The sequence below is a fragment of the Aulonocara sp. 'chitande type north' Nkhata Bay genome, linkage group LG23 (assembly GCF_057382095.1).
Source record: "Aulonocara sp. 'chitande type north' Nkhata Bay isolate Kocher_YH1m ecotype deep benthic linkage group LG23, A_spYH_male_GT1.1, whole genome shotgun sequence".
Lineage (NCBI taxonomy): Eukaryota > Metazoa > Chordata > Actinopteri > Cichliformes > Cichlidae > Aulonocara > Aulonocara sp. 'chitande type north' Nkhata Bay.
This window is the reverse complement of record NC_141365.1, coordinates 12,818,697-12,830,781: the sequence shown is the minus strand read 5'-3', so window position 1 is coordinate 12,830,781 and position 12,085 is coordinate 12,818,697. Positions and strand designations below refer to the sequence as shown.

Genomic DNA, 12,085 nt, shown 5'->3' with positions numbered 1-12,085 from the left:
AATGATGAAAAGAACTAAAAAGCAGAGACTAGTCTACTTTTTCAAAGCAGTCACCATGTAAGAGGCAATACAAAATGAAACGAACAGTTAAAAGTATGTGTGGGTGGGTGGGTGTGCTTATGAGGACCAATGTAGTGTTAGACCCTGTGATTGAGGGTCATCACTTCACCTTCAAAGGCCTGTTTCGGGGTTAAGGATAGAGTTTAGGATTCAGGTTAGAGCGGGAATTTGTGCTCGATTAGTTTGAGGTCGACAGCTACAGAATAAACCGGGAAGACGTGTTTGTGAGAAGTGTTGCTGGGGTTTTATGCTACCCTCATGGAGTTTCATTTTGACAGATTAGTCAGAAACATGTTGGCGCTCCTCCAGTTCCTCTCACACAGAGGAGCAGATACCGGTCCTTCTGTGACAGACGCTCACAGCAAACCTTGGTGTGAAGACACGCATGGATGTACCTTTCTGAGACCATCTCTTCCTGCCAGTATCGAAAAGGACACCAACAAAAAGCAAAACCTGAGAAAAACGAGTAGGGAGGAAGAAGAATCATCTAGAGACCCTGTCGTCTGTTTCATTTGCACCAAAGCAGCTGAACAGAACTCGCAGTGGTTTGTGCTTTCTAACCGGACAGACTGGGAACCTGAACTTTAACTGGCTTTGTGTTGTCATGAATAGTGTTATTTGCACTCAAAAGACACGAGTCTGCGAATTTACCTCAACATTCTCCGCCTACTGTAAGTCTCGGCGGGCTCAGCTAACAGGTGCAGCATCAGTGCACCATCGTTAATGTTCACATATGTGTTTGAACTTTTGTGCTATTTTAAATGTCATGTGAGTGAATGTTATTTATTCTCCTGAAGCTGATAAAGTATTCACATGGAGGAGTTATTCTGTACTTCGACTCATGCTCGCTCTCCTTTTTCAGTCTAAATCTTGACAACAATCCTCAGGTTAGGAACACTTAAAGGCAGATTAATAAGTGCTGTTAAGCTTCAGCTTTGTGTGCTTCAGTGTTAGAGGTCTTCCTCTGCTCTTGCAGGACGCACTAACATTGCCGTACACAGAGGGACGCATTACTGCAGCTGTTGTTAATCCGTACGAGCCTCTGAGTGACACGCTGTAGTTTATGTGGTCCACTGAAAACAGCTGGCAAGTGTGTGTGTGTTCAGGGGGAGGAGCTTATGATCCATCTGTCTCCGTTTCTCCACAGCTCAACACGGTAGCAGGCAGCGAGGGGAGGCTGGGACAGACCAGAGTCCTTGTACTGCTTTAATTAAAACACGATTTGAGCCTCTGTTGGCTCAGAATCTAACAAGCGTCCAACACATCAGCCAAAGAAGACAACACCAGGCAATTAAACACTCATTTTGCCTTCGTCCGAGCCAGTCCTGGAGCCTCGATGCTCAGCCCCATGAGGCCTTTCACAGCAGACAGGTCTTTATTCAGCCAGTGCCAGGTCTGCCATGAGTGCAAAATCAGGGACTGTTGAAAACACTAATCTCTGGCAGATTTAAGCAAGGACACCAAATAAAAAAAAAAAAAAAAAAAAAAAAAAGAGTCACATTTAATATCAACTTCTGGTTATGATTTATTAACTTATTCTCTTTAATTCATGAAAAAGAAAGAAAGGAAATCTTTAAAAACTAAAAAACTGTCAGTATAATAAACAATTGATAAGAATGTTTGATGATGAAAATAAAACCCAGAAATGAAACAATCCTCAGCAGAAACCCACACGTCTGAAAAAAGCTTTTCATGTGTCGGCATGAAGCCGGCCTTTCATCTTCTTTCATCACACAAACATATTCAAATACACGTGGTTTCCTCCCTGCACAAACGAGAAATCATAAACAGCTTAGAGAAAAACAAAAAATCCCAACTTGGTTAATTTATCAAGTTCATATTCGGTTCTTGCATATTTCAAAGCAAACGTGATTTGATAAAACTCGATTATTTAGCAAACAGAGAATTTTACAATGAATCTGTATCCAAATGTGAAGAGAATAAGAAGATAAGCTCAGTTTGACGTTCTTTACATAAGATATAAAACATAAGCAGCAGGTAAACTGGGTAAAGCACTAACAACAAAAGCTTTGGTTTGTCCACCGAGCCTAAAAATTCTCCTCAAAAATGTTGAGAATCTGAGTGTTCATCAATCGTGCCTAAGCTTCAAATACAACAACGCACGTAAGCAAAAACACCCGATTCCTTTACAATTTGTTATAAATATTACAATTTTGGTTACAGTTTTAAAACTTTGGTGGATTGCTGGATCACCACAAAGAAAAGGGAAAAAAAAAACACATGGAAAACCCCCACAACAGATATGCATTTACCCTCAGAGCCACCTACAGCAATTCCAACAGGCTCCAACATCTATTTGTACCAGTTCAGGTACGAGGCAGGTCCGTCTCCTGTTACGGGTTAGTCAGATTTCTCCAATAACAAGCTGAAGAATTGAGATCAATCAAATAATGTGCCAATATTTCCTAAAAATATTCTTAGAAGACAGAAAACGCACCTCACAAAACAAAAATTATACTTAAAGAGGACCTATTATGCTCCTTTCCAGCTCCATATTTCTATACTTGGGCTCTACTAGAGTAGCTTTGCATGATTCCCAGCCTAAAATAATCCTCATTTGTCCTACAATGGGTCTCGTGAACAGCAGGAGCTCAAGACCTGATCTGTTTTCTGAGAAAAGCATAATAAACAATGGCTCTCAGTGCGATCACACAGAACCAGAGACAGTCTGACCTCGACTCGCCAGATCGTCTGAAACTTGGTGCTGTTTAATAATGGATATAAGCATAACAGGTCCCCTTTAATCATTATGCAGGTTTGTACACATAGACAGGATAATAATACAAGCAGCTGTTATAAAGTCTAAATTATTTAGATGAAACACTAATCTGTTTAGTGCCTGGTGTTAGTGTTCCTGCTTAACTCTGACAAATCTGCTGATATGTTCTAAGAAGAACATGTGCTCTGATCACACAGATGTTCCTGCGAAACTGGGGAACTATCAGAATATGGACCTGAATGTGGTTACTCTCCCTGCCTTCACTGAAAAAAAACAACAAAAACAAATCCCTGATGACGGGGTGCAGGTGAGTAATGTGTTGAACTTTAGTGTTGCTCTCCTTGTCTCTGCGCACCGTGAGGAGCAAGAACAGGCCGACAGCTGTGACCCAGCAGTGCGAGACATAAACAAGGCTAAAAGAAACGGACGGGGCTAATGGACTCGAACCCATTCCATTAAATGAAAGAACTGGAGGAATTTTCCATCTGAGCCTCTTCAACGTCTTTCTTTCATACAGCCAATCCCACAGCAGCAGTGGGACACAGATGTGTTAGAGAGAAGCGTGAGGGGGCATCGACGGCTCAGCAAACTGGAGGTGTGGACTGCAGCTCAGATGTAGGATCGAAGTTCGGCTGAACGCTTCGTTGGAAGGAAATATTTTAGGCTGGATGAAATCTGAGGCGCTTCAGCTGTCCGCGCGCTAAACAATTGCGAACACTCGAAAAAGTTACCTGAGCGAAATGTTCAATACGTAAAAACAAGACGCAAAATATAAACTCATATTTATGCCAGCATAATTTTCCCCAAGATTAAAAGCTGTGAGCGGTTTCAAACCTTCATGATGAAAGTTAGAAACGATTTTAAAGATGATGCAGTCTGCGCCAACAAAATGCAGGTAAACGAATACCTTTAAAACATGATATATTGTGTTTAAATTGGCTTCCATTCAACTGTACAGGTGCAATAATTCAATGTAACATAATACCTGCTTCAACAAAAGTCCTCTAATAAAAAGCTGCTAGCAAAAATGAAGTTCCACTCGAAGTGTACGCTGAGGTGGTGACAGGAGCTTTCCAGGTCATGTGATCACTTTGTTGTTCTACTTTTACATCTATCAGTGAAAACCTTTCCCTCTTTTTCATGTTATTGCACAGTACAGGCATCTGCACTATTAAAGTTTCTGCTAAAAGACACACAAACAAACACAAACCCCAACAGTCTCCACTGTGATTATGAAGAGACGCCTCTTTTCCCCTGCGTCTAAATGATCCACGGTCCATTAAAGGTGAACTGCGTCCTGAAGTATGTGCACACGTCACACAGGACGGTTAAGACGGGTCAGATGGTTTCCATCTCAGACAAAAACAGGTGAGGTGCTTTGAACGGACCGGGAAATATGGTCATTATGACGAGCGTAGTGTTGATGGTCAGCCGTGCTGTACCGCCAGCTCCTGTCCTATGAAGCGGCGCAGGCGCTCCAGATACTGGCTGTAGAGTTCAATGTCGTTGTGTCCCGCTCCCTCAACCCAGAGAGGCTCCACAGCCTTCGGGCAGCGCTCGAACAAGGCCAGGCCGTGGGAAAAGTCGATCACCTCGTCCTCCGTGCCGTGGATGATGAGCACTGGGGAAGTGATTTTGGATACTTTCTCAATGCTGAAATGGAAAGAGAGGAAAACAGGAATTAGAAACAGAACCCGCTGAAACAGTGTGGACCGTTCTGACCAGAGATCAGGTTATCGAGTCTGACCCCGTGGCCCTCAGCAGGAAAAGGTTGCAGTGCCCACTCCAGGTCAAGGCTGAGTTCTCCAGAAGTCTTCTGTTGTTTTCCTACCACCTCTGTTCCTCGCCCACTTTACCATCGGATATTAGTGCTAAAGCTGACATGGGCTGCTACTGACTCCGAGTCCTTATTGTGTGGCCAAGAGACTCGTTCTGGGGCCGAGGATCAAAAATAAAAGAACTGTAACAACACATTCGAGTGAACACCCACACTACAACTGCACACCCATGTGTAGCAGCACGTGGGGTTAAACTGAACAAAGAGCTTCAACAATCCTACTGGCACATACTGGGATTAAAACTGTTTACAGAGAGACTTGAACAACCACAGTTAGTCCAACTGGACTAACAAAACGAGCACACACACACAGGGCAGTGTGTGTGATGAGTCCTCCAGACGTAATTATGTAAAGTCTGAAAATAAACAGTGGCATGGTGGAACAACAGTTAGTACAGACACCTCAGTCAAAGACGGTTTGTAGTCCAAACCCCATTGGTGGCTTTACCGTGTAGAGTTCACATGTCGTCCCACAGAATGAACACGTTGGGGATCCTAACGTAGTCACCTGTGTGAGTGTGAGCTCCGCAGCACTGCCAGCATGCACGGTTAGATGTGTCTTGCAAAGTGCTTTGAGTGGTCATAATAGCAATGCATTTCCATAGTCAGAAAGAGCAACCACGAATCATAACCTACAAATCAGCAGATATTATCAATCATCCAGTCGATACCAGTACACCCAGTATAAGTGTGAGTGGTTTGTAAATGCACTCAACCTTGCCTTCGTGATTTTCCAGTCCAAAAAAACCAAACAAACAAAAAACTATGTGTCAACAGGATTTTCCAACAAATGAGACTCACTACACTGAAAAAACTAAAAACAAATAATTTAAACAGCACTTCAGAAGAAGAAAGGCTTTCCTTTCAGCACGTCTGTTTTCCCTGGACAAACACACTTTCACAAGTCTAAGTGGGAATCATGCTCTTCTGCTGACAGATTAATAATAATGTGAAAATATCAACAGACAGTTCAAGAGTCAGAGCACACAGATTGTGCATTTTGTTTTTGTGCATGACGTTTAAACACCCTACTCAGTGACAGAAAGAAAGAAGATGAAGCACGAACAGCTAGAGGGCAGTATAGAAAGCAGATCCCGTTTCCAACTCATCCACATGACTTGTACAGTCTCAGCTGACTCACAGCTGCATAATGGCTCAACTGTCTGGGATTTCCTTACCAGGATGACTGAGCATGCATCACATATACGGCTTTCACAGCCAATTGCTATGATGTGTTTGATATGCCGCAGTTTATCAAACATCATTTTAATTGGACAATGCAGGGAAACACAAAACCAGTTCATATCAAATTAACATTTTGTGTTTACGAACAAAATGTTATGTGGGAAAGAAATGAAGAGCTTCATACATACAAAACGTGTGAACAGTAAGAAGACTCTCTCTTACTTGGGGAAAGCGTCGAAGCAGTAGGTTTTCTTTGTGTCAGGAAACGCCACTCTCATACCAGATGTTAGAGGCGAGTGAAGAACCACGGCGGCACACTCGTACCGTGACGCCAGGTCTACAGTGGGAACTGTACCGATGCTCTGCCCGTACAGGATGATGTTCTCCGGGCTTATGCCATACCTGGTTAGAAATAAACAGAAAGAAAAAATACGTATAATACAGATGAGAGACAGCAGCCAAATCCACAAATATTACCTTTGGTGTACTAATGATTACTGACAGTACTTTCATTAATGCTTTAGTTATTTTTCAGAAAGAATTTTGTTCCTCAAGGGTCAAAGGTCACATGTCAGGTAAATTTTTTTATAGTCACCAAAAATGACTGACCAGTTTCTAAAATTCAAATTTTTATTTCACTTCATGACTACTCGCAGCTCCGTTAATGAGTGAATCTTTTACTGGCCCACACACACAACACAAAAGTTTACTAACAGTGGGATTCTTCTGTAACAGAAGGACTTTCACAGAAACCTTTATATTTCAGAAAGCACATGCATATTTTTTTCAACATGCTGAAATTAAGACCCGAGTAAAGAGTGACACACAACGGTGACTTTTACATGAGCCGACCTTTAGTTAGCGCTCTGTTTTGTAACCCCCGGGCTACAGCTGCATTAGCACAGCACCGCTTCTGTTAATGAGACACTTCATCACCCTACAACGCCCTTGAGATACATCACCCCTTAGCCTTCCCTCATCCATCCATCTCGCTCTTCTTTATTCACACAGCAGCTGTCCTCACTCTGCTACGTCCTCACCACCACCTCCATTCAACCCCCTTCATCACGCCCCTTTATTCGAACGTTCGTTTTCTGCTTTTTCTCTTCTTTAGCACTTCTCACAACAAAGGCATTTTTTGCCTGGGCACATTTTAAACATCGTTTGATCCCAGCTGTATCCATTGTAAACTCATGCCCCATTTTGCCCGAACAAGTTCGCCTGGGATAATAAAATTACACCTCGAAGGACACGTTTGGGCCAACTGCATCATCACATACCGTGTACGCAGGGCGTGCCAGGCAGCATCTATGTCTGCATACAGATTCTTCTCGGACGGCTTGCCGGTGCTGACGCCATAGCCCGAGTAATCATAAGAGAAGATGTTGCAGTTGATGCGAGTGCCGAGGCCAATGTAGAAACTGCTCATCTGGCCGAGGTCAACTGCATTGCCGTGGGAGAAAAGCACCGTAAACCTGCAGGGATGATTCAGACAAAGGGTTAGTAACGAGCTAACAGACACAGACAGGTGCACGCTTGTCGGTTTTCCTATTTCCTTTAAAATAAATAAATAAAAATCACTATCAGCACTGGAGCCAAAGATCCAGCCTCTGCTGTGCTCTAATCAGAAATATATGATATACAGAGAACTACATTGTGATTACATGAGAAATATTCTTGTTTAGCGTTGCCAACAATACCATAGCTAAACACAGAACTTTTATTACGGCAGAAAAACAACTGTGCACAGAAATTAATCAAATCACAAGTAACCTGCTGTTTAAATCAAAAAGGTACTTGATTCTATAAAACTGTTGCAGGTTGAAGGATTATTTACCACGAAGGACTCTTGCTTCCAGACATTTAGTATAACCTGAGAAGCAGGGTATCCACTGTGAACGCTGGGTATCTAGCCCTTGGCTGTTATTCATGAATGCGTGTTGTGCTCTCTGGAGTAACCTGATACTTTTTCTACACACCGACTGTTTTGAAATTCTCCCTCAGTGGTTTTGTTTATGAGCTCTTGCAGCCCGTGGCTTCGCTCTTAGCCTTTCCACTTAGAAAGCAGCAAAACAATGACTCTGCCATATCACGTCAGGCCTGGGATCATTCTTTGTAATACTAGAGACACATTAATGCAAGATAAATGGACTGTAACACAAGCCTGTCCATTTCTTTTTAATTCATTTGGTAAATTAATCAGTAGCAGTTGAGAGTTAAATTCTTTTACATCTCATAAAATACTGTCAAACCTTCTAAGATGAAGAAGGTTATTTCCTCTTATAAAGCCATTTACCAACAACGGCCAATAAAGTCAATCACACCACATAGCTGCAAATGTTTTGTCTCTGACTGGAAACTTATGTTGTCAGGGAGTGTGCAAATCTTTTTACTGCGATCAGTATCACGAACAACAGTAAATTCAACTTTAAGGCTCTACAAACAAGCAGAGAAAATAATGAGAAAGAATAAAGACAACAGAATAAAGTCTGACAGGTGTGCCATGATCTACAGAAAAAACCAGGAAGAGAAAATCTTTGCGTCAGCTGAGTCAACAAGAAAAGAAAAGAAAGCAAACCTGGGCGTGAAGAAGACTGTTGAGGAAGAAGACTGTTTAAATGCTTCAGAGCGAGTGTGACATACCTGTCAGTCACAGCTGACAGCTAATTCCATTTACCTGGAACTAGGAGCGCAGCGAATGTACATGCAGCCGACTCGGTTCCCTCGGCTGGATCGAGCAAGAAAGACCTCCGTAGTGTCCAGCTCTCTTTGAGAGTACTGAAACTCCGCTCGGTCCGTCAGGTGAAGCTTCCATCCCCCCTCTACGGCCCCGGTCCCCCCGCTTCCAGCAACCGAGGCGCCACTCCGCGCCCGCAGGCTGGATGTCCCCGTCGCCCCTGGTGCAGCAGGGCCCGCCTCTGGGTCTGGCAGAAAGGTGTACGTGGGTTCTGGGGGCAGGAAAGCTAGCTTGGCTGCAATGCGGCTCGGGCAAGGCGGGCAACAGAACAGGCAGCAGAGCTCACTGAGAGAGAGGCCATTCATCCTTCACTGAGAAGAAGAACACAGACAAGAGGATCACTGTGCAAATGAATTCACATCATGCAAACGTTAACACAATGAAACACTTATTACAATTTAATGCACAGGCCCTTAGTCTGTGGGTGCCGACAATGGGGATGAAGATTTGTCTACACCAGTTTTGGCAGAAAGCATTTCAAACATATTAAATTAATTTTGACGGTTAATGCACTGTCAATCATAATAAGCAATAATAATAATCTGTATAAGTTTGCCACCTTGAGCGCCTTAATCTCCTTAAATGTGGCTCAATAATTATTCACAGAATAAGTTTCAGGGTTTTTTTGTTTGTTGTTGTTGTTTTTTTAAGAAATCTGAACGCCAACCTGGGCTTTTGCAGCTGTGATGGACCATATATTAAATGTGTTAAATGATTTGACAGACTTGAGCCACAGACCCATCGTTTTTTCTTCATACTTCACACTGATGTTTATAGAGTTCCAGGTAAACCACAGTGACTAATGCTCGTTGTTTTTATTACAAGTCATGAGTGAGAATAAATGCACGTACACGGGGTCCAACATGACCCCCCCGTGTGAAACAGCAGACCTACCTGTTGAGTTGAAGCCTGGTCAAAGAGAAACGAGCTGTGCTGAAACAAAACAAACAAGGAAGTCTTCCTTCCACCTGACCAGAATTCAAACTCGGGACGCTGCCTGCAGCCCTGTCAGCTGAACAAGGAAAAAGAGCTGGAGCCTTCCGGCTGACAGGGAAGTGTTATTTACAAAGTGTCTGCTGGCTTTTCTTTGTAGTCCCTGAACGCCACATTCCACTCATTTTACACCCTGGGACAGACAAACGACGCGCTTTTCTCTCCAAACGCGTCCTGGAGAGCTAACTAAATAAAAACACCAGCAGCTGGTTTTAGTTTGAGATCCCGACTTCTCAGTTTGGGAGACTCGCTTCCAATAAAAGTCCTGCCCTCAAAGTGACCGAAACTAACTTTATACACGAACACAGAGATGTCCCTCTGTGCCCCCTGTCCGAAGAAGTGACAGTGAAGACCAAAAGAAGGGACAAGTCTTCCCCTCGCTTCCCGGAGAGACGTAGTTTTTTAGCGCGTCCCAGCTAACGCTATGCTGGCTTAAGCTAGCAAGAAGACACAAACACAGCTGCTCGGTAAAAGCGGGCTCGCGCTGTGACGTACAGCGCCGTTAAAATGCAGATCCCGGTGTGAACGCTTCTGTCCGCGAGCCCATTCTGGACGCTGCTGGCGTGTCCTCCCGGTTTATACACAGCCCTGCCTGTCGTTATTAATCCACACAGATGCGGTGTTTTCCTACTTCTCTGCTGTTTCACCGCATCCGGAAGTGACAGTTGACCGGATATGACGCAGGAAGTTTCCATTGGACAATTATGGGAAAGGTGTTATCAGCGCGGATGACGGCGCTGTAAAAGGTGACATGTTTGAACTTGACTGTTAATTTGTATCTTTAAAGATAAAGAAGCTCAATTCACGGTATTTCTCATAATCCAAGAGTCATCGCAGTTACTTGGAGACCCGGCTGATTCATCAAAGATGATATGTGCTACTTACAACTAATTTTATTTGATAAAGAGCACATTGTGCCCTAATGGTGTGATCTCAATTCAGTTAACAGCTTATATCCCCTTTAATTTCTCAGTTCAGTTTTATTTATATAAAGTCAAATCGCAACAACAGTCACCTCAAGACGCTTTATATTGTAAAGATGTAAGAAAAAAATACAAAGAAAAACCAACAATCAAATGACCAGGTACTTCCCAACTGTGGGAAGGGGGAAAAAAATCCCTTTTAACAGGAAGTTTGACCATAACCAATAATTAAAGTAAATGATTTAAGCTTGTTTTGTGTCCTAAAGGAAGGTGGGTCTTCCACAGGTCAACACTCTTAAGCTGTAACTCTCCCCAACAGTTTATATTAAAACACACACACACACACACACACACACACACACACACACACACACACACACAGAGCTTTGCTGGCTCAGGAGCCACCTTTACCATCTATTCAAGAGAAATGTCAGCTTTACAACCTGCTATGTAGGCCATCCTACATAAATATCCATAGCCTTGTTAAAACAGCCCTGCATACCCACACCTTTACCTCAGTTATTTTTGCACAGATTTTGAGAGATTCACCTTTGCACTGGAACTGACAAGTGTCGGGGTGATTTATGAGGGGAGGATAGCAGCAAGAGCCAAAGGGAAGATTTATAAGATGGCAGTGAGACTTGCTGTCATGTGGTTTGGAGACAGGGGTACTGACAAAAATTGGGGGCTGAGCTGAAGATACTGAGATCTTCTCTGTGAGTGAGCAGGATGGACAGGATTAGAAATGAATCCATCAGAGGCCGATGATGGAGCCTCAATGACTACCGACCAGTTGCTCTAACACCTGTTATAATGAAGTGCTTCGAGAAACTGGTCCGACGTCACATCATGTCCTGCCTGCCACCCACACTCGACCTGCTCCAGTTCGCATACAGAGCTAACAGATCAACTGAAGATGCCATTGCTACAACGCTCCACACCACCATCTCTCACCTGGAAGTGCAGGGCCGTTACGCCAGGCTGCTCTTTGTTGACTTTAGCTCTGCTTTCAATACGATACTCCCGGACAGACTAATAGTTAAACTGCTGGAAATTGGACTTCCTTCTACCACCTGCCGCTGGATCAGAGACTTCCTCTCAGACCGTGTACAGAGAGTTAGAGTGGGGCCTCATCTTTCCTCAGCCCTCAGCCTTAACACCGGCTCTCCACAAGGCTGTGTACTGAGTCCCCTACTGTACACTCTGTACACACATGACTGTGCTAGTACCCACCCAGACAACACAGTCATCAAGTTTGCAGATGATACCACCGTGGTGGGGCTCATCTCAGGGGGAGATGAGACGTCGTACAGAGCTGAAGTTCAGAGGCTGTCAGATTGGTGTGTAGATAACAACCTGGACCTCAATACCACCAAGACAAAAGAACTGGTAGTTGACTTCAGAAGGAGGAAGTCTGAGCTGTAGCCTGTCAGCATCAATGGCGAGTGTGTGGAAAAGGTCTCCAGTTTCACACAGAAAGGCACTCCAGAGGGTCATCAATATGGCCCAAAAAATCATTGGACATCCTCTTCCCTCCCTGAAGGACCTGTACAGCACTCGCTGTCTCAAGAGGGCACGCAGCATCCTACGGGACGGTACACACCCAGGAC

General features: G+C 43.7%; 1 protein-coding gene across 1 annotated transcript; it reads right to left on the bottom strand.

Moving 5' to 3' along the window:
* Positions 1-1,567: 1,567 nt before the first annotated feature.
* On the bottom strand, positions 1,568-10,320 carry abhd17ab (abhydrolase domain containing 17A, depalmitoylase b). The gene is made up of 5 exons (XM_086283095.1): positions 9,454-10,320; positions 8,500-8,870; positions 7,103-7,297; positions 6,045-6,224; positions 1,568-4,453 (listed from the first exon to the last, which is right to left on the bottom strand). Exons 2-5 carry the CDS (start codon positions 8,862-8,864, stop codon positions 4,228-4,230), a joined length of 966 nt encoding a protein of 321 aa, XP_086139221.1. The 5' UTR covers positions 8,865-8,870; positions 9,454-10,320; the 3' UTR covers positions 1,568-4,227.
* Positions 10,321-12,085: the final 1,765 nt, after the last annotated feature.

Coding starts and splice junctions, on each gene's coding strand:
- abhd17ab (XM_086283095.1), bottom strand. CDS start 8,864: ATGAATGGCCTCTCTCTCAGTGAGCTCTGCTGCCTGTTCTGTTGCCCG. Junction 7,298..8,499: donor CGCTGCGCTCCTAGTTCCAG/GTAAATGGAATT, acceptor TCATCCCTGCAG/GTTTACGGTGCTTTTCTCCC. Junction 6,225..7,102: donor TGGCACGCCCTGCGTACACG/GTATGTGATGAT, acceptor ATTTCTAACCAG/GTATGGCATAAGCCCGGAGA.